Source organism: Geotrypetes seraphini, chromosome 2 (genome assembly GCF_902459505.1).
Source record: "Geotrypetes seraphini chromosome 2, aGeoSer1.1, whole genome shotgun sequence".
Taxonomy (NCBI): domain Eukaryota; kingdom Metazoa; phylum Chordata; class Amphibia; order Gymnophiona; family Dermophiidae; genus Geotrypetes; species Geotrypetes seraphini.
In genome coordinates, this window is record NC_047085.1 from 453,102,568 (window position 1) to 453,125,531 (window position 22,964).

General features: G+C 43.9%; 1 protein-coding gene across 2 annotated transcripts in view; it reads right to left on the bottom strand.

Moving 5' to 3' along the window:
• Nucleotides 1-297: 297 nt before the first annotated feature.
• Nucleotides 298-22,964, bottom strand: part of CUL2 (cullin 2) — a 275,413-nt gene continuing 252,746 nt past the window's right edge. For both annotated transcript variants that reach the window (XM_033931518.1, XM_033931517.1), the window contains exons 21-22: nucleotides 15,054-15,170; nucleotides 298-872 (exon numbers count right to left, since the gene is read on the bottom strand). In XM_033931518.1, the coding sequence (XP_033787409.1) occupies nucleotides 741-872; nucleotides 15,054-15,170 (249 nt within the window). In that variant the 3' untranslated portion in view covers nucleotides 298-740. The remainder of the gene's footprint in view (nucleotides 873-15,053; nucleotides 15,171-22,964) is intronic.

Consider the following 22,964-nt stretch of genomic DNA (forward strand, 5'->3'; position numbering starts at 1 on the left):
TTTGGGGGAGAATGGGCTGGAAAGGGCTTCAATGGCTGGGAGGGTGTAGATGGGCTGGAGTAGGTTTTGACAGAGATTTTGGCAGTTGGAACCCAAGCACAGTACCAGGTAGAGCTTTGGATTCTTGCCCAGAAAGAGCTAAGAAGAAAAAAAATTTAAATTGAATCAGGTTGGGCAGACTGGATGGACCATTCGGGTCTTTATCTGCTGTCATCTACTATGTTACTATGTTACCACCCTCAGGGGATAATTTACATTTTAAAACATTCTGCAATATTAAAAAAATCTTACACTGCAAACATTTTGTTTGTTTATTTGACAAGCAGCAATATCATGTTTGTCATTTTTTTTTTTTTTACATTTTAAAGTAGATACAATTATTAGGTTATCTGTCATATTACAATATTTAGTTTTTACTTTAAGTCCTTTAAGATACATTAAAAAAACACATCAACTGCAAACGTGAAGGGAGAGAAAAAAAAAGCATGGTGCTCAAATGTCCACATTCCGGCAATACTTCACTCATTCTCTCAGTAAAGTTTTAAGAAATGTCATAATGGCATGAGCTTGAATTATCTATAGGCATTTTCACGGAGGCGCTCATGACGTGGCACTGGTGATGTTGTAAACAGCAGAAAAACAGGGGGGGGGGTGGCGCTGTCAAATGGAGGCACAGACCTGTTTCTTCCCACACCAAACAGCGATCTTCTCACATCCTCACCTGCGGTTCGGCAGCAGCATCATGCAACATAACTGTATTCATCTGCTGAGGCTTGACTTCGCTCTATGTACTGTTTGTCTATCAGAACTTCAATACATTTCTTAATCATGCTGATGCTCGGGTTAAATCTAGCTCTTGACTGGCTAATTACCTGCAGAAGAAAGAAAAATATTAAGCAAAATTAGAAATATACCCAGTGATGTAGCGAGGGAGGGAACCGCCTGTCATCGCCCCACTGTGTGCCTACCCCCATACATTTCCCCACTGCTCAAGTGCATCCCCATGTACCACTTGAAAGCACCTTCCATCTCCTGCTCGCACCGGCCTTAGCTCCCTTCTGATGTCACGTGATTGGCGCGAACAGGTGGTGAAAGATACTGCTTATGCTGGCAAACATTTAAAGAGATACCCGGGAGGGGTGGGGGTTGCAGAAAGGAGGAGAGGCGCCAGTGCCCCTGCCAAGATGGTGCCCTGGGCAGTTCACCCCCTCCCCACTTCTACTATGAATACACTATGTCACTGGAGTCAAATATCAGCAATTAATACTTTAACGGGGTATTAAAGTGTAGTAGGAAAGAGATACAATTTGTAGCTAATGGAAACACCTGTATGTTGTCACCAAGTTATTCAATAGGATGGACAAATTATGACTAAACCACTCATTAAAATGAAAGTTAAAACAGGAGATACAGGGAAAGGCAGAACACATTAATTTCTCTAAAAAATTATCTTTGTTACACAGTTTATAGAGACTAAGTCAGTTTCACAAGTTTATTTTTCTAAACAATATTCTTCCATGCAACTCCCCCCCCAAATATGCAAACTAAGGAACCCATTTACTTAATGGTGGTAAGGTTGTGCAGTTACCACTCAGTAACTACAAAAATAAATACAGTGGTACCTTGGATTACGAGCATAATCCGTTCCAGGAGCATGCTCGTAATCCAAAATACTCATTTATCAAAGCGAGTTTCCCCACAGGAAATAATGGAAACTCGCTTTGATAGGTTCCCCCCCCCCCCCGAGAACCGGCATTGCTCCCCCCGAAGGCCCCCCCGCGATCCAGCACCCCCCCCAATTGGGCACCCCCCTCCGCCGCTTCTTACCGTCATCTGGGCACCAGCACGTCCTGTGCTTGGTGCCGATGCCCGAAGATCGGCCTCCTCTTCTGCTGGGCCTTGAGCATCTGCGCATTAGGCCCCAAAACAACCCCCCCCTCCCCACACACACACCAGTGGCCTAGCCCCAGCGCATTCTGCGGCCCCAACAGACTTTAGCAAAAGCATAGTTGAGGGAGTAGGCAGCACTGGGCAGGGCCTAACTATTAAATAAGGGAAAAATATTCCCTTCTCCCCGCTTTCTCTAAGGGTGGGTGCCCAGACCACCGGGGGGGTATCTGGCCTGCTGGGGGGAGGGGGTCTGGGCTTGCCTCAGGGGAGTAAGAGTTGGGGTCTGGGCCGGGCCTGCCTGAGGGAGGGGAGTTGGGGTTGAGGTCCCAGGCCTGCCCTTGGGGGGGGGGGGGGGGAGCCATCAGACCACAAGGGATATTTTTTTTTAAGAGCAGAAACAGGTTGCCTGATACTTTTTTTTACTTTACTGTCAATGCCTGAGCCAAATCAGCGTTCAGGCACTGACAGGAAAATTAGTTCAGAGTAATGCGCAGCAAATTACTGTCATGATTTTAACACAACATAAATTTGCATGCTCATTACTTTGAGAATGCTGTGCTGATTTTTCAGCACTGGATTTGCAGTACAGTTCCCTCTACCACAAATCTTTGAGCACATGGGCATTAGTGCATTCCAAGCCTCATTCCAGTGTCACCAGCAATTTTGACTACACTCCAGTGCGAAGAAGTTACCATGGGATTCATCCCCAAGGGAACCCGTGGTTTCTGTGGGACTCCCACAATCCCTATTCCCGTGCAGCTCCTACAAAATTCTGCAGTGCGACTGATTTTCGGCATAAAAAAATGGGAACACATAACCCCCTACTACCAAAAACGCCATTGGCTACCACTAAAAGCAAGAGTGCTATTCAAATTTGCCTGCCTTTGTTTCAAATCTGTCCTTGGCATGGCCCCGCTATACCTGGTCTCCCACTTTAAATTGGATTGTTCCACCAGACCCACACGTAGAATACGTTTGTTCAGCCACCCTTCAATAAAAACCTGCCAATACAAAAGATTCCCAAACAGAACGCTAGCCTTCCAAGCAAGTCAACAAAACAACTGGCTAGGCAACTTCATCAAACTCTCCTCATCCTACCTTAACTTCAGAAAACTAATAAAAACAAACCTGTTCAACCGATTTGTAACCAAGAACCCTTAAACCCTCTACTGTACTCCTTTTCACATCTTCTTGCTTCCCCACATTGTGACTTTATGCAACCAAAATCCTCACTACTGTTTGTTTTTTTTTTCTTCTTTGCTGTATCCAAAATCTCCATTGTTATTTTTCCTTCGCTGACTGTCCAGCTCTTCTTGTTGTAAATTGCCTCGAACTACTATGGCTTTGGCGGTATATAAAAATAAAATTATTATTATCTCTACTTCACGTCACTGGGAGAAAAAGTATAGAGAGGGAGACTGAGGTATGCTGGAGGAAGCTCTGCTATCCTGTTTTGTTTGGCAGGTGGAGTCATGGAAATTTCTGAGTGTTAAAATAATAATGTGTGTATTATCTGAAGTAACTGAGTTGAGCTGTCAACACAATTATAATGAATGGGAAGTTCTTTTACTTATCGCTGTAAGATTACTCTCTGTGTGTGTATATATGGAAAGAAAAATGTATGGTATAGTGCGATTATGTTAAAAGGATATTGTTGAGCATTAATTGACCCTGAAAAGAGGGAATCCTAAGCATTGTTAGATACCATGTACAGGCTCAAGGTGCATGCAGTATAGAAGGCATAGAAGTCTGTGGTTTCCCATCAAGGGCAGGGCATTGTATCCAAGAGAAGACAGATCTGGTTTGAGCTGGAAGCCCAGTGGATGAAGAGGAAACTGCAGGGTTATTGTGGCTATGAGAGCATTTACTCCAAAAAAAAGAAAAGTCTGAATCCTTATATAAAATTCTTTCATGCCATCTCAATGATATCTTAGAATACTTTGCATTTTGTTGTTTTGTACTTTATTTGATGTAAATTTGAAGTTGAGTACCAGCTTAATGGTTGAAGTAGGATGGGAAACAAGGAAGCCAAGGGTTCAAATCCCACTTCTCCCTCTAATGCAAGTCATTTCACTCTCAATTAATAAATCTAAAATCCACATCAGATAAAACGTGTGGAAAATATCTGTAGAATTGAACAATGTTTTATTCGCTCTTAGGCTTTCACAGCTGGTGTCATGATTATTGCAGTTTGGTCTTGCTGCATCTAGGAAGGTAGCACTGACATTTCAGCCATCATGCTGTGATTTTCTTTAGGATATGCTGTGAGGTCTGCAGTTTGTCTTTATATGTAGTTGGTCTTCAACCCTGATTGGCTAGGGCTTGAGGGAAGCCCAATGGACCTTCCCATCAAAATTCAAATTTGTGACCAGAGGACTTTCCTGCCTCAATCACCTCAAGCTCCAGCCAATCAAATTTGAGGACCCACTATATATAAAGACAAACTGTAGACATCACAGCACACCCTATAGAAAGTCACAACATGATGGCTGAAATGTCGGTTCTACTTACTCAGATATGGCAAGACCCGAAAAACTGCAACAATCATGACACCTCCTGCAGAAAGGAAAAGGGATTGGAACCTGTATATTGCCTTTTTGAAGTTACACAACCATATTCAAAAGTTACTAGGACTCGAACACGAGTCAATAGCACTTAACTAACTAATTCTGGGGAAATGGAGGATTAAGTGACTTGCCCTGGGTCACAAGAAGCAGCGCTGGGATTCAACCATACAACCGTAGGGTGCTGAGGCAGCTCTTCCACTAGGCCACTTCTCACCTTGTAAGAGAGCACATAACCCCAGCTTTACAGGGAAATTACCTTTAAAATTCAAATTCGTGACCAATGGACTTTCCTGCTTCAATCACCTCGAGCCCCAGCCAATCATGTTTGAGGACCCATTGTCGATAAAGACAAACTGCAGATCCCTAAGAAAGCCAAAGCATGATGGCTGAAACATTTGTTCTATCCACTCAGAGTTGGCAAGACCCGGAAAACTGCAACAAATCAATTTTTTATTCCTTTCATAAAGTTTTAGAGTCTTTTATAGAGCATGATTTAAACTCTGGGCCCATTATTCGGCTTATCTGGGGTGCTCTAAAGGCGGTTGCTAGAGGTTATTTTCTTCAACAGGCTAGTCAATGTAAATAAAAATTAGATAACACTTAAATATAAAATTAGATAATACTTAAGTGTAAATCCCACATTCAGACTTTAGAAGTCTGACAGACAGGCTCAGTTAAAATGTATAGAAACCTTCAAGTTTTAAATAGAGGATTGCTTATGCCAATTCTAGATTAATACAAGTCACCTCTGAGCATTCCAACCAAGGAGGCAGGATGTTAACTGTCAAGCTTTGCAAAATCCAGTGACAGAGAGAAGACTGAGTGAAGGATGCTAATGTATCTTGACTCACTCCTCTGGGAGCATTTTAAGTAATTTTATCAGCTTTTGTTATCAGGAAGATCCCCACATATATGATACATCTATTGTTGACTATTTGGGGGGGGTTATTCATAAGCCTACATTGATGCCAGCATAGTAAGCTACATTGGATAGTGAAATTACAACAAAGAAACTTTTACAGGCCCTTAAAACTCTACCTACAGGGTAAGTTCCAGGTCTAGATGGCTTCATAACGAAATTCCACAAGAAGTTTGTCCAAGAGTTGGCTCCCTTGCTAATGACAGTATTTATTTCTTTCTGCAGGTATCTTTGCCTCCCTCTATGGTTGAGTCCTAGATTATCCCTAAGCCACTAAAGGACCCCTTTGAGTGCCAGTCCTATTGAACTATCTCTGTGCTAAATACTGATGTTTAGCTATTGAATAAGGTGTTAGCTAATTGGTTATTGGAGGAGTTGCCTGATCTAATATATCCTAATCAGGTAAGCTTCATTGTCAAATGACAAGCTACTATTAACATTTGTAGAATGGTGGACCTTTTGTACTTTCTCAGAACTTGGAGGGCTGCTTTTTAGAAATACATACTGGGAAAGTGTTTGACAAAATTCACTGGCCTTTTATGCATATTGAATTAAGCAAGGTTGACGTGGGAGATTATTTCTGTTCTTAGGTGGCAGCACTATACTCCTCCCCTCATGCATGTGTGAGGATCAATAGAAGTAATTCTACTATGTTGGAATTAGATAAGGGTACTCATAAAGGTGCTCTTTGTTATCACTATTTGTACTAGTCATGGATCCTTCTGCAACACAAGTTAGGGCTAATGCAGATAGAACTGACATGCATCTTGGTAATACAGAATCAAAGAGACAGTTCTCTTTCCTGATGATGTATTAATGTTGCTTACTAGCCCCCTAACATTGCTTCCTAATTTATTATCAGAAACTACTCCATGATATCTAGCTATAAAAAAAGAATATGCCTAAGACAGAAGATGCCTAAGACAGAAGATTTGGCCTTAATTTCTCTCTAGCCCCACTACACTACTACACTATTCTTTTCTAAATAAACTACCCGTAGCTTGTATAGGAAATTAGATAGGATTTTTAGAGTTGGGGAACTTAAAATGCTCTTGGTTTGATAGAATAGTCATTGACAAAATAAATGTTCCTTAGCTTCTTTATCATTTACAGATACTGCCCATCACTCTCCAAATAAAGTATTTGAATTACAAAACTGCATAATTTTATTTTGAATAAGTGGATTAGGCTGTCTAGAAATGTTCTTTATAGAAGCAGGAATAAGGAAAGCTTGGGATTCCTAACATGTTATGGTTCTATCATGCTGCTCAGGCTAAATAAGCATTTGAATGGTTCAGAACTACCCCTATAAAACCTGGATATAGAAGGAACAATTTTTGGTGTGGGCTAGGAAGCTGAAGCACTTGATATGATTGCCCAGGTGCCTAAGACACCTTAATTTGGAGATTTGTTCTTCTTTCCTCTGCATAGTTGAGTACTAGGATAAAATGTGTAGTACACCTTATTTTTTAGCTCTCAAGATTTACATTCTGTCAGAAGTAATTCCTTGTTCCCCCCTCCTTCCCCGAGTTTGCACTCAGTGTTGCAAGAGATAAAATGAAAGTTTTGAAGAAGGGCTTCTTAGCTGAAGCCTGTGAAGAATTTGTAGGCATACTAAATTAACTGCTTCCCACCCCACCTGGTTAGCTGCCCCCGTCGTGATTGCAGGTCCTGCTGCAAGTTGCCTCCCTTTCCACCCCTCCCGGTCAGCAGCCCCCCTTGATTTGGCTTTTTTTTTTTTTTGCTGGTAGCCGTGATCGGGAGCGAGGGGGGCTGTTGGACCTATGATAGGGTGGGAGGGAGGGGGGCTGCTGCTGCACCCAAAAAGGAGGGGAGGGGGTTGCTGGACTGGCTGGAGCTGATCTGGGGGAAGGGAAACAGGTGCTGGGCAGAGTGGAGCTGGAGGGAAGGGATAGGTGCCAGACTCTTACCTGGGTGCTGAAGGGAGGGGATAGAGGTGTTGGACCTGCACGGAGGAACAGAGAGAAGGAAAGTGAAAGAGAACAGCTGAACCAAAGGGATGAAGGAAGAGTGAGTGAAATATTGAACATAGTGGAGGGAGGGAGGAAAGTGTGAGAGACACATTGGTGTAAGGGAGTAAGAAGGGAGAAGCTGGACACAGGAAGATATACAAAAAGAAGGGAGATGGTGGGCATGGATGGGAGCACAAGAATAGGGACAAAAAGGGGAATGCTGCATGGGGGTGGTATACGGGACATCACCACCAGCCTAGGGAAATTATTTACACCTCATGACCATTTTCCTATGCTTCTTATCCATATAGGTACGAATGACACTGCCAGGAACACCCCAGAAACCATCGCCAGAGACTTCGGAGCCTTGGGTGAGAGGCTGAAGCAGACAAGTGCGCAGGTAGTCTTCTCATCAATCCTACCAGTTAGAGGCAAGGGAAGAGCCAGAGATGAATGCATCCGGAGAACGAACGAATGGCTACGAGGATGGTGTCGAGATATGAACTTCGGATTCCTGGATCATAGAGAGGCGCTGCAATGACTACAGGGACCAGACGGACTCCATTTGACCAGCAGAGGTAAGAACATCTTCGGACACCGACTAGCCCGCCTACTTCACAGGGCTTTAAACTAGGTAAGTTGGGGGAGAGGACCTACTCATATACTGGGGTGGAAAGGAACTATCCTGATGGGACGAGTCGACACTCAGATTCCGAGGTAAGGACCCAATATGCAAACAGTTCTCTTGGAGCCACACAGACTCAGTCAGGAATAGCCTTACAGGGACTCAGCAAACACAAAGTGTGGAGGGCCATGTATGTTAATGCACACAGTTTAGGCAATAAAATTCTAGAACTAGAAACTGAAATAAGGGATGCCAACCTGGACGTGGTGGCAATATCCGAGACTTGGTTCACTGACGCACATGGGTGGGATATGGCTATACCGGGGTACAATCTAATTCGTCAGGACAGAGAGGGCAGGTTAGGTGGAGGGGTAGCACTATACATTAAAGAAGACATCAAAACTACCAGGATCACTGATATCAAGTATACCGGGGAGTCCCTCTGGGTTAACCTGGCACGAGGTAGTAAAAAATGCCTGTATCTTGGTGTGGTATACAGACCTCCAAGACAACCGGAAAACATGGACGCAGAATTAATTGAAGACATAGAGAATATAACTCTACGGGGTGACACTGTGCTGCTAGGGGACTTCAACATGCCTGATGCAGACTGGAACACATTTTCAGCAGCAACCAGCAGCAGCAGGAGGCTTCTGAACTCCATAAAAGGAGTACATCTCAGACAGATGGTAACGGAGCCCACTAGGGCCCAGACGATCCTAGACCTGGTACTCACAAACGGGGAAAGCATCTCAGAGGTCTCGGTAGGAGATACGCTAGCCTCCAGCGTACCATAACATGGTATGGTTCAACATTGGGAAAGTATCCCCTAAATCAATTACAAAAACAAAGGTGCTCAAATTTTGGGGCGCCGACTTCGCACGTATGGGAGATCACGTTCATCAGACGCTACAGGACCAAGCAGAGACCGGCAATGTGGAAACTATGTGGTCGTACCTGAAATCATCCATACACGAAGCAACTAATCGCTACATAAAATCAGTAGATAAATGGCAAAGAAACAACAAACCCCAATGGTTCACTGAAGAGATCTCACTCCTCATTAGGAGAAGAAAAAAGCATTTCTTTTCCTACAAACGCACCCAGAGAAGAGAAACTAAAGTAGAATATAAGACCAGATCTGCAGCGGTCAAAACAGCAGTTTAGGGAGGCCAAACCGTCGAGTGGAAGAAACTCTGGCAAAAACATTAAAAAGGGGACAAATCCTTCTTTAGGTATATCAGCGATAGGAAAAGGAACACAGACGGTATAGTACGCCTTAGACAACTGGACGGAAACTACGCGGGTGGCGGATTCAGAAAAAGCAGAACTACTAAATGAATATTTCTGCTCAGTTTTCACCTGCGAAGCACCGGGACACAGACCACAGTTGATGATAATACAAGACGTGGATGACCCGTTTTCAGAATTTTGAGTTCACTCCTGGGGACGTCTACAATGAACTGGCAAGGCTAAAGGTAAACAAGGCATGGGACCGGACAATTTACACCCAAGAGTGCTCAGAGAATTGAGAGATGTCCTGGCAGAAACCGTTGGCGGTGCTCTTCAATCTCTCACTAAGTACGGGGAAATGTTCCGTTGGACTGGAAAAACAGCCAACGTCGTTCCTCTACATAAAAAGGGTTGCAAGGCTGAGGCTGCGAACTATAGACCGGTAAGCCTCACCTCAATAGTGTGCAAACTCATGGAAACACTAATTAAGTATAACTTAGATACGATCCTGAACGAGGGAACTCTCCGGGATCCCAGCCAACATGGATTCTCCAAGGGTAGGTCATGCCAGTCCAATCTAATAAGCTTCTTTGACTGGGTAACAAGAAGACTAGACTCAGGAGAGTCCTTGGACATCGTTGTACCTGGACTTCAGCAAAGCGTTTTGACAGCGTCCCACACCGCAGGCTGCTGAACAAGATGAAATCTATGGGATTAGGAGAGACTCTAACTGCATGGGTTAAAGATTGGCTTAGTGGCAGACTTCAGAGGGTGGTGGTCAACGGTACCCTTTCTAAAATGTCGGAGGTGACCAGCGGAGTGCCACAGGGTTCGGTCCTGGGCCCACTCCTCTTCAACATATTCATTAGGGATCTGACTCAAGGGCTCCAAGGCAAGGTAACTTATTCGCTGATGACGCCAAACTATGCAATGTAGTAAACGGCTATAATCTTCAGGATGCTATGGAGCAAGACCTGCGTACTTTAGAAAGTTGGTCCTTGATCTGGCAGCTGGGCTTCAACGCCAAGAAATGTAAGGTCATGCATCTTGGCAACGGAAATCCTTGCAGAACTTACACCCTGAATGGAGAAACTTTAGCCAGGACTACGGCAGAACGAGACTTAGGAGTAATCATCAGTGCTGACATGAAAGCAGCCACTCAAGTGGAGAAGGCTTCATCTAAAGCACGGCAAATGATAGGTTGTATCAAGAGAAGCTTCGTCAACAGGAAACCTGAAGTCATGATGCCACTGTACAGAGCCATGGTGAGACCGCATCTGGAATACTGTGTTCAATTCTGGAGGCCACATTACCATAAGGATGTGCTCAGAGTTGAATCGGTTAAGCGGATGGCCACCAGGATGGTCTCGGGGCTAAAGGGTCTCCCGTACGAAGAAAGGACTGAGCAAATTGTCAGCTCTACACTCTCGAGGAGCGTAGGGAGAGGGGAGACATGATTGAGACATTTAAGTACATCACGGGACGGGTAGAGGTGGAAGATGATATCTTTCTTCTCAGGGGACCCTCGACCACAAGAGGACATCCGCTCAAGCTCAGGGGAGGGAAGTATTCGTGGAGACACCAGGAAATACTTCTTCACGGAGAGAGTGATTGAGCAATTGGAACGAGCTTCCAGTGCAGGTGGTCGAGGCACGCAGCATCTCAGACTTCAAGAACAAATGGGATACCTATGTGGGATCCCTACGAGGTCATGCCAAGGGATAGGGTCACTAGGACTGAATGATCGGGTCAGTAGAGTGACAGTATAATTACAATTATTCCTTTAGGGGGTCAGTAGACTAAGAGGGTGGGTAAATAGTGTGGGCAGACTTGATGGGCTATGGCCCTTATCTGCCGTCATCTTTCTATGTTTCTATGAACACAGAGGGGTAATGCTAGACATGGGAAGGTATATGGACACAGAGAGGTACTGCTAGACATAGGGTATATAGACACAGGGGGAGAATAAGAACGTAGAAGGAAGATGCTGGACAGGGGGTGGGGGCACAGGGATATAGAGGAGTGATACTGTATGTAGGGGGAGGGGGGTCATAGAATGGTGAGATGATAAAGGCGGGGAGATAGGCATAGGGGAAATACTAGAAAGGAACGTATAGGAGACAGAGAAAGGAGATGCTGAACATGGGGAACAATACATACACAGAGATAGAAGATGGATGGTGAGCATGGAGAAAGAAGAAATGTCAAATGGTCAGGAGATCCTGGCAGGTGAGTTAAGACAAAAGAAAACAGAGACCAATACCTGAGACCAACATGATTTGAAGAATAAAATGAGATGACAATAAAAGGTAGAAAAAAATAATTTTATTTTCTATTTTGTGATTAGAATATATCAGATTTGAAATATATATCCTGCTAGAGCTGGTGTTAGACGTAACTGGAGACCACAAAGCCCAGGCCGTATTTGTTTAGCTTTCAGCTGGCTTAGGGCTCTCTCTGACCATTTGCCCTAGTTGCACTCCCCTAACACTATTCCTATCATGTGTGACTGCGGTATCCTGTTAGCCTGACTTTTCTATGTAGCATTCTGCAATAATTTGGCTTATTCAGTTTTCTCGATAGTGGAGGGGATATTTGTGAAGGGGAAGGGAGGGGAGACAGTTTTGTTGATTCTTGCTCTGTATTTGTGTTTATAAAATGACAATTGTACAGAATATTGTTTCTTTTTATACTTTAATAAAATAAGCTCAATATAAAATCATAACTATTCGAGGCTTGTGTGGATGGGATCAGACGGTTTGACGGGATGGGGCGGGGTCCGTGCTCATGGAGATGGGGCAGGGAAAGGGAATAAGCTTGCAGGGATGGGGCGGAGACGGGGACAAATTTTTTCCTTGTGTCATTCTCTACTTCCTAGTGAGTCATGTTGGTGTTGAAAGAGACAGTGGCATAGAAGTAGTTTGTTGTACCAGTTGGTGAGGCATGGGAGACCTCAGCTGGATGGATGGAGAACTGACATCTGCGTTGATACTTAGCATGCATCGAAGAAGTCAATGCTTGGGAGGAGAGAGTGGTATACCCTAGAAGGGGAAGAATGTTTACGCTTCCTAGCTTTCTTACATGCTAGTTTCCCCGATGCTTGAGGTACTGATGATGAAATAGAGTCTTGACGCTGCTTTTACCCTGATGTACAATGCTCATAATACAGTGTCAATGCTGGTTCAGATGTTGATGCCAGTGTTGCAGAAGCATTGGGTTCCAATTTTCCAGGAATGCTTGATGTTGAAGATGACATGGTACCAAGATTTTATTTTAATTTTAAGTTTGCGGGCTTTGAATGTCCTGTTTTACATAAGGGCCCAGAGAACACAGTCAATGTCCCAATATTTAGTACCCAGGCATTGGACATACCAATTATGCACTTCTAAGCCTGGTCCTACTATACTGAGAGCATTTCTTGAAGCTGCTTGGTACCATTTTGGCCATGGAGGGAAAAATGGCTGACACAAAGTCAAAGGGCTCAATGGCCTGGGGAGCTCAAGTAAAAAGCAATCTGAAAAGGCTCGATGCTCTTGGGTGGAAAAAAGGCTTGAGGTGGCCTGAAGGCCCAAAACAAAAAAAGATGTAAAAAAAATAAATCAAAGACAGTAGATGTAAAGGAACTCAATAAAAAGAAAGAATGACCACAAAGTGGATGAAAAAAATGTTTGGCATGCTGAGAACACGGGTTTTGACTAAAATTTTAAAGTGACAGTACACTTAGTATGTGTCCATATCAGGTTTCATGGATGACATCAACCACATGTTTGTCCTCAGAGAACAATAGCTAAGCAAAAGTTGCTACAACATAGTGTGAATGCAGCCAAATTGATTAGAATACTGGCCATTCCTTCTTCTTAAATAGCTGAATAACCTTCATTATGCTCTAAAAATTTTGGGGGATATTCGGTTTTCAACTTTTAGTGGATTATACTTGTAATGGGTCATTTTATATCATGCATAACAACCTATTTCAGGTATGTAACATGCTATACAATTTGAGTCCCAGTGGCAATATTGTTGGATTGCTGCTTTAATCAAGTATTGACAATGAATGTGACTATGCTGCAACCAAAATTACAAAACCATTCTTCCATGATTGTGTGACTGGCCTTTTTGTAATGTCAGTACATAATCATGAAGGAAGAGTATAACCTATACAGAGTGGCAGGTACAGATCTGGCCACATTTCAATGATTTTAGCTTACTTTCTCATTCCCCTTAGATGCCTTCATACTCTAAACCTTATTCATTTCAGTCTCCAATCCCATCCCCTCACGCTGCTCCAAGCCTTATCACTCTTCCCATCCTATATTCCATGCCTCTTCTCCTTCTACCTCCCTTATTTCCAGTCTCTTATTCTGCTACTATTTGATCCAGTTTTACTCTTAGTCATATCACATTAACAATAACTGTTCTGACAGATGTATATGTTGTCACTACCCCTGAGAGTCAGCATGAGTTTCCAGATCCACTAGCTGAAAGAGAAGAGGAACAGCAGCATTTAAAATGCTAGTGGAACTCCCCAGGTCCCAACCTGGCAGAAGAAAGGAGCAGCTATGTTTCAGAGTTAACAGGAATTCCCAGGTCCTACAGGCAGAAAAATAAAGAGAGAGGAGTCCCCAGGTCCAAACGGCAGAGCTGTACACTTTTTATCAACTGCTTCCATTAAGATGTTAGAAATAGGTTATGCATATTCTAATATATAACCCTGCTGAATCATCTTGAGCACCCACTGATCTTCAAGAAGAAAAGACTGAGGTGTCCTCCTATTTGTACCCTTAGATGGGTTCACTGTAACCTACTGGGTCCTTTTTATTCCACAAGACCCCTTACCATCATATGAGTTACAAGAGTCCCAAAAAGGCTGACTTCTTAAACCTGCTCAATGAGTAACAGGAGGAGGAAGACTGCCTACTGGACCAGATGCACCCTTACTACTTTTGACTAAATTGACCCAATGAGCCTTGCCTGATTCTTATGCAGCCTCTGAGTTCTTGTCTGCCCTAAGTCTTTCTCCAACTACTTAAAGCCCTCCCCACACAGGAGCTTATCAAGACATGCCTTGGAAGTCAAGTCAGCAAACTAATTTGCAGGGCTACAACCACCTCCACATCACAATTATAGAAACCATGGCTCTAGACCCAATCTGGACTATATCATATATCAGCCGGGAATACCACCCTTGAATCCAGATGTGCCTCATTTGGGAATTACAGTAACTACTGGGTCCACCAGAGAGAAGCATGGGTCATAAAATCTTTGCATATGGCTGCTTATACACTCAGTGTAGGCTTCAGAAAAAAAATCCTCTGTTTTCTTGTCCTAGAGTCTTTTAGAGCTAGGCCTCCTCCACCAGAGTAGTGATTGTCTTGGTTATCACCATCATAAGGGAAGGCAGAAAAATTGGGAAGGCTACTTGAAAGAGTACAACTACACTAGTCCAAGCTGCAACCATCTGCTGGAGGCAGAAAATACTGGCTAGTTCCAGGTTTGCACCATTCCTTATGCTTCTGCTGACATCACTGAAAGTCAGTTTTCTCTGCCTCTGTCTTCTGGATAGATGGCATTACCCACTTCTCTGGACCAGAAAGCAGGATAAGGGAACCTATTTACACTTATCTTCTTGTTCTTCCCCATGTCAAAGCACCATAACTATATCCTATATGATACAAGACAATGGAAGTAATTTATTCTAACCAATTACATTCTTAGGTCACTCAAAGTACCATTACAAAAGCATTGCAAGGTTCACCAACTTGTACAATACACCTACAAATGTTTGCCTGTCCATAAATATACACTGGGTGAATCCATTTACTATTATAATGGAAATTCTTTCTTACCTCTTGAATTAGAGCATTGTGCCGCAGTAGTTTACGTGCTTTCATAATACGGACTATAGCAGCTTGAAGATACATCTTCCTATCTTCATCTACGGCACTTCTGGTCTGCTCTACTTCCTAAAATGCAAAATGAAAAAAGTATCTATATTAAAATGATCAGGTTATTAGTCTGCATCTGGCAAATACTTCACCTTACCAGCTCCAGTAAAAAAAAATAAAAAAGTAATACGTAAACCCAATCTTAATGATGTAGCTAACATATCAAACCCACTAAAAAATTAGATGAAACTAATCTAAGATGATAGAACCCTCTGCATATTCCCCCCCTTCCCCACCAAGACATAAATGGGGAAAAATCCTTTCAGACCTCTGACTCCAAACTCATTTGCATTACTAATTTTTCTTTGGTCAGCTCCTAAAATATGTTAGTTATTCTATTTTCAATCATTTTAAATTAGCAGAGCAAGTTGGGCACTGTTTATAGAATTTTGCTTAGTGCAGGGATTCAAGCCGAAGAATTTATACGAACTGAACCCTGCTGTAAATCCCTATGCCTAAATTAGGTACAGATCCCCCAAATTCTATAACACTATGTGTAAATCCTAGAAATCACCCTCAGTCACCCAATGCCTCTTTTGTGGCCGTGTCCCCTTTTCAGATCCAAGCAGAAAAATGTATGTGCACATCTTAAAAGAATTACATTACATTACATTAGTGATTTCTATTCCGCTTGTACCTTGCGGTTCAAAGCGGATTACATAAGAAGAAGCTGGACATTTCCAGGAGGGTACATGACATTTAGGGTAAGACATAGTAACAGAATGAGTATAGTCTTAGTAACATTGGATGAAAGCAGTTATATTACATTACATATCAAATCTTTTCCAGGCGTTGGTAGGTAATATGATTCGGTAGGATGAATTGGGTTTGATTTTTAATTTTTTAATTTTTATTTTTTATTTTGGTCAGTTGAGGGTATGGTGCCAGGGAGTGGGTAAACCTGGTCGGTGTACGTGGAAGAGGAGAGTGAGATTAGGTGTTTTGAATATGAGAGAATAGAGAGCATAAAGAAGCGGGCATAGATTTCAATTGTTGCCAATTAGCACCAATTGGCTCAAGCAATTAAATTGCATGCACAAACTAGTGCATGCAATTTTGAGTGCTATATACAGAATTAGGGGGGAAATCACAGTTACTTACCGTAACAGGTGTTATCCAGGGACAGCAGGCAGATATTCTCATATGTAGGCGGCGTCATCCAGGGAGCCCCAGTATGGACAGCTTTAAAAGTGCATCGCCACTTTAAGAATTCAAAAAAAAGTTTGTGAATTGCCCACAGCTCCTCAGTTCTGTAAGCAAGCTAAGAAGCCAACCGGGGGAGGTGGGCGGGTTGTGAGAATATCTGCCTGATGTCCCTGGATAACACCTGTTATGAAGTAACTGTGCTTTATCCTAGGACAAGAAGGCGGCATATTCTTATATGTGGGAACTCCCTAGCTTACTAGAATGGGATGGAGAGAGTGATTTGGCCATTAGGAAAATAAATTTTGCAATACTGCTTGGCCGAAGTGACCATCCCATCTGGAATAAGATTCCAGACAGTAGTGAGATGTGAATATATGAACTGAGGACCAAGTAGCAGCTTTACAGGTTTCATCAATGAGTGCAGTGTAAGAAAGTAACTGAAGCTGCCGTAGCTCAGACTTTGTGGGCTGTGACTCAACTCTCCAGTTAGAGCCCAGCCTCAGCATAATAGAAGGCAATACAGGCCACCAACCATGTAGAAATCGTTCTCTTGGATACAGGATGTCCCAACTTGTTAGGACCAAAGGAGATGAAAAGTTGAGGACAAGTTCTATGTGGCTGCAAGTAGTAAGCCAATGCTCTTTTGCAGTCCAGAATGTGAAGAGCCGTCTCTTCAGGATGAGAATGAGGCTTAGGGAAAAACACTGGAAGTACAAGTACAACAGATTGATTGAGATGAAATTCAATGACGACTTTAAGAAGGAACTTTGTATGGGCACAACTTTGTCATGATGGAACATTGTGAAGGGTGGGTTCACCACCAGCAGTTGAAGTTCACTTACTCTTTGAGCAGAAGTAAGGGAGATGAGAAAAAAACAACACTTTCAAAGTGAGGTATTTTAGATTAGCTGAAGACACTGGTTTGAAAGGAGGCTTCTTTAATCTAGCAAGAACCGCATTAAGATCCCAAACCACTGGATGTGGTTTGAGAGGTGGTTTGACACTGAAAAGTCCTTTCATGAATCTGGACATGAGATGATGAGCAGTGAGAGGTTTTCTATCAACTGGTCTATAGGCCTGAATTGGATAAATGTAGACAGTAATCCAATGCTGAAGATAAGAAGTGTATTTAGCATCATGATGATGAAGAGAACACCTTGTGGAAAACAGTTCCCATTTCTATTGATAACACTGTTGCATAGACTGTTTTCGTGATGCTTCTAAGATAAGTTTGACAGGCTGGGAAAGATGAAGGTCAGCTGATGTCAGTCTGAGAGGTACCAAGCTGTCAGGTACAACGACTGAAGACTGAAATGCAGAAGAGATGGAAAAATCTGAAGAAGGATTGGTTCCTTGATATTGAGTTGAAGTAGAAGGGAAAACCAGTGTTGTCTGGGCCATCGAGGAGCTATGAGAATCATGGTTTGACACCTGTTCCTTCCATTTGAGTTTGACAAGCATATTGAGGATGAGAGGGATTGGAGGAAATGCATAGAGAAACTTGTGTAGAAAAGCATCTGCTTCCAGACGCTGAGCAGAGTACTGCCTGGAGCAAAACTGGGGCAGCTTGTGGTTGTGGGGAGACACAAACAAGTCTATCTGAGGAGTCCCCCATTGAGAGAAGATGTGATGCAGAACTGCAGAGTTGAGTGTCCACTCGTGTGGCTGAAGAAACCTGCTGAGTTTGCAAGAGAATTCTGTTCCCCTTGAATGTATATTGCTTTCAGAAATATTTTGTGAGCAATCACCCAAGTCCAAATCTTTTGGACCTCCTGACAAAGATGGAGATAGCCCGTGCTGCCTTGCTTGTTTATGTAATACATTGTGACCTGATTGTTCGTTCGAATAAGAAGGACGTGGTTGGCGACAATGTACTGAAAAGCTTTGAGAACATTGTAGATCTCTCAGAGTGTCAACAGATTGATATGGCAAAGCTGGTCCTGGGCAGACCAGTGACCTCGAGTGCGAAGACAGTCCAGATGAGCTCCCTAAGCAGTCGGGAGAACTTCTTTGGGCATAGGAGCACACTCCGCCCCTCCCTGATGCTACAACCATTGAACCACTTAAAAGGCACAGCCGCTAACAGCGCACTTAGCGAGCATCTTTGCGAAGCGACCCAAACCTCCACCCCTTTCAAAACCACCTCAACCAACCTACAGTCCTCTAAGCTGCAACCTTATCCAACCTACAGTCCTCTAAGCCACAACCCACATCCACCCAACACTACCCATCAACAATGACACAGGCCACCCGATCCCTCCTTAGCACCCGAGGAGACCAGCAACTCTCAATAAGCAACTCTCCTACTACTACACTACCAGACACTTGTCCCCACAATGATAGCTACACCACAAAAACACATAAAGGCTATCCTGCTGATTACCCTGCTCCTAGCTAACTGGAAGGCGACAGCAAACAACATCTCCCCAATACCAACTATATCAAACACTAACAGAATTCTGCACTCAACCAGACAAATCACAATAGACAGAGGCGTAAACTACCAGGCCTACACTTACCACCCCACCACACAAACAGTAAGAAGACGACCAACAAACCCCTAAAAGACCAAAACTCAACTCCACCAAAGATCACTAATCTACCCAAAAATAACATAGCACTCCAACAGACTACACCATTCTCACATGTGCATACTTAAACATCAGGGCCAGGGATCACGTGATGCGTTGAGCCGCGGCAGACATGCGCTGCCAGAGCTCCCGGGCCCCGAGTCCCAAATTGCCCGGTTACAGCCGTCGGGGGATCGCCGGAAATCAGCCACAAACTCGCTGCATGGACAGATTTCTGTCCTCTTCCGCGCCCCCGATGTCAACCCGCCTGCACAAAAAGGATCGGGAGCGCCCGCGGAGGGGAAAAAATGGCATCGGGCACCCTCACCCCAGCGATCCAACATATTGCGCCGGAGGCGCTGACGGCCCTCACCCAGGCTGTGACAGCGGCTATGCAGCCCAGCATCGACAAGCTATCAGAGCAGATTTTAAAAGTAGAAAATATGCTCTCAGAAACGACTAAAAGAACAACAGCATTGGAGACTAGAGTATCCAGCATGGAGGACACACAGAACACCCAGGCCACTACATTACAGGAACTGCAGGCCCTGACCCAAAAGCAAGCGGAGAGACTGGAAGACCTGGAAAATCGTTCCCGCAGATCCAACTTACGCTTTTTGGGAATTCCTGAGGCGGTGGCGGGTCCAAAGCTGCTAAAAACCCTGGAGGTATGGCTTACCAAAACCTTTTCCTTACCCGAGGGATTGGGACCTATCCGTCTTGAACGGGCTCACCGTCTGGGCAGGGAACAGGCCCGAGAGGCCCGGCCTAGAATGGTTATAGCTAAACTCTTAAATTATAACCATAAGGTGGAAATTCTACGCAGATATAAACAACTCCGGGAGACCTTACAATTTGAAGAGTCGGAGGTCCGCATCTTCCAGGATTACTCTGCGGCCCTAACGGAGCGCAGGAAGCAATTTTACCCGATATGTGCCTCCTTGGCTGAAAAAAAAGTACAGTTCCTGTTCCTGTACCCGGCTCTATTGCGTATCCACCATCTGGGACAATGGCATGTTTTTGATACAGCGGTGGAAGCGGCTCTCTATTTGAACACCCATGTGCTTACCCAGTCTGATCTGACCTGATTAACAGCAGGACCTGAGTGTGTACCACCCTCGGGCTGCTTGTGGAACTCTGGTTCTGGGTTTATGGGAAGCATTGGCCCTCAACTGTGGTGGCTCAGGGCTACATTTAAGGTCCACTTTTGCCAGTAACCATGACTCGAGCTGGCGATCTGGCATTTGTTAAGTTATGATTGTTCAAGGGAAAGTATGTTGTGGACAAGTTATTTTTTGCTGTTTTCTTGGTACTGGGCTTCTAAGGTATAACTGTTATTCTTGCACTATTGGGGACTCGGGGCCTGGAGTGGCATTGTTTTGTGATCTTTCACACCTCTGGGACCGCCCTAGGACAGACCCCTAGTTGTGACCTCAAAACCATGCGCCAGGGGGATAGGATGGGAAAGGGGGGAGAGGGGGGAGGGGGTCGAATGGGGGGGAGTCCTTTGCTATCATATGGCTATATATATATATATATATATATATATATATATATATATATAAAATTTACGGCTGCAAGAGAGTGTAGGTTTTGAAGCTATGGTGAGCTTCTTGTCCGGTAACTCACCCACTGTATTGAAGGCACTTGGGCAGGCCCTGAGTGCCTTATGGCTACCTCGGGTATGGCTGGGAACCTGGGGTGGCTTCTTTATTCATGCTTTCTATTTTTTGCTGATCATAGCCCTTCTAATACCGCATGGCTAATACTCTAAGGGTAGCCTCCTGGAATGTATCTGGTATCACCTCCCCTATTAAAAGAACCAAAATTTTAACACAACTAAAACGGAATAAAGTAGATATAGCCTGCCTACAGGAAACCAGGTTGACAGACATAGAGCATCAGAAGTTGAGGAGGTCCTGGGTGGATGCAGTGTATGCAGCCTCATCTCCACAAAAGCGAGCGGGGGTAGTGATATTGATCCGTAAGTCCTTACCTTACACAGCGAAAGTGGTAGCCACTGATACACAGGGCAGATATGTATTGTTACAGATGATGGTAGGAACATACTCTTTCTACCTTTTGAATATTTACGCACCTAATACATACGATCACGCCTTTTTTGAAGGCATCACAGCATTGCTTTTACTGATCCGGTCTATATAGCCGGGGATTTTAACCAAGTTCTAGACCCGACCTGTGACCGTACTGGGCCGGGACAAAGCGTGAGCTCGTCCCAAACTAGAGGCATACCTTACCTCTGTGCCACACTGGATCTGGTTGACCCCTAGAGGCTCTTACACACCACAGAACGGGATTATACTCACCGCTCCAGGGCGCATAACACCCAATCTAGAATAGATTATATTCTTACCACAAGTAGGGCGTTCTTAAATGTGGACGCGGCGGTAATAGGTCCTACAGTCATTTCAGACCACGCGTTGATCTGGCTTGACGTGAACGTGGGCTTTGGCATTCGGGGACCCGTACGTTGGCGATTCCCTAGTTACTTATATTCAGATGATCATTTTAAAACTTATTTAATAATTAAATGGGAAGACTTTCTGAACTTTAATGGTCAACACTGTAATAACCCGGCGCTGTTCTGGAGCACAGCTAAGGTAGTGCTTTCTTTTAATGTTACTCGCTTAGATTGTAATAAGCGAATTATCAAATTTAAATAAACTTGAAACTTAGAGGTGATTGTATAGCATATGTTATAGCGCGGAATCGCCGATTATCTCGGGGCATCCTTAGGTTAGAAAAGGAATTGGCAACTGCTAAACACCAATATACACAATATCCTACACGAGCATCTAGGGAACGTCTGATCTCTGTGGAGGCTACTCTTAATTCTTATATCCATGAACGCACGGTTAAAATGCTTCTGTATCAAAAATTCCGCTACCATCGCTATGGTAATCGTGCGGGGAAATTATTAGCTCGATTAACAACACAGGCTCGAGGTCATCGTTATGTAATGGGAATGAAGGATGATAGGGGACATCTACAGCACTCCACAGCACACATTGCGCAGATTTTTAAGGCTCATTTCCAGAAGATCTATGGTCGCCAGGACTCGGGAGATGCTCCACTTATTAGGGATTATTTGGCAGATTCCGGCCTAATGCCGCTCTCTGACCCTGATGCTGAATTTCTCAATGCAGCCATCACACCTAAAGAATTGTCACATGCTATTAAACAGCAAATAAATTTCTCGGCTCCGGGGCCGGATGGCTTTACAGCTGAATTTTATAAACTTTTAGCGGAGCAGCTGAGTCCCTTCCTTAGGGACTACTATTCGCAGGTTAGGCGGGATGAACATTTTCCCACAGAGGCGAATGAGGCGTTGATTACTTTGATTTTGAAGCCAGGTAAAGACAGCACTGCTCCCGAGTCCTATCGACCCATATCTTTATTAAATGTGGACATAAAAATTTTATCTAAAATATTAGCTGATAGATTAGCCACTCTACTCCCAAATATCATCGCGCCTACACAGGTGGGCTTTGTAAAGGGCAGGCAGGCGGTCCATAACGTTCGAAAGGCACTCTTGTCATTGGCCCATACACAATCTCATGACACCCCGATGCTATTACTCAGCTTGGATGCAGCGCAAGCCTTTGACCAAGTCAACTGGACATTTTTATTTGAAATACTGCACTATATGGGAATTTCGGGCTGGTTCGCCACAGCGTTACACACGTTATACTCGACACCGCGGGCAAGACTGCTTGTTAATGACACTATCACTGACCCCATATTAATTGAAAGAGGCACACGGCAGGGATGTCCTTTGTCCCCCCTGTTGTTTTTATTGTACTTGGAGCCCTTTCTGCGCACTATATCTCTGGATCCTGATATAGTGGGGGTGGACTTCGGGGATCAAACATTAAAGGTGTTAGCTTTTGCAGATGACATCTTGTTTATGCTTACTAACCCTTCTCACTCTATCCGACACCTTATACAATCCCTTAACGAATTTAGATTTTATTCGGGCTTTACCTTAAATTATCAGAAATCTGTTGCTTTAGCCAGTCCAGTAACACTGCAGCAGACATGGAGGGGCCATTTCCCTTTCACATGGGCTGTGCAC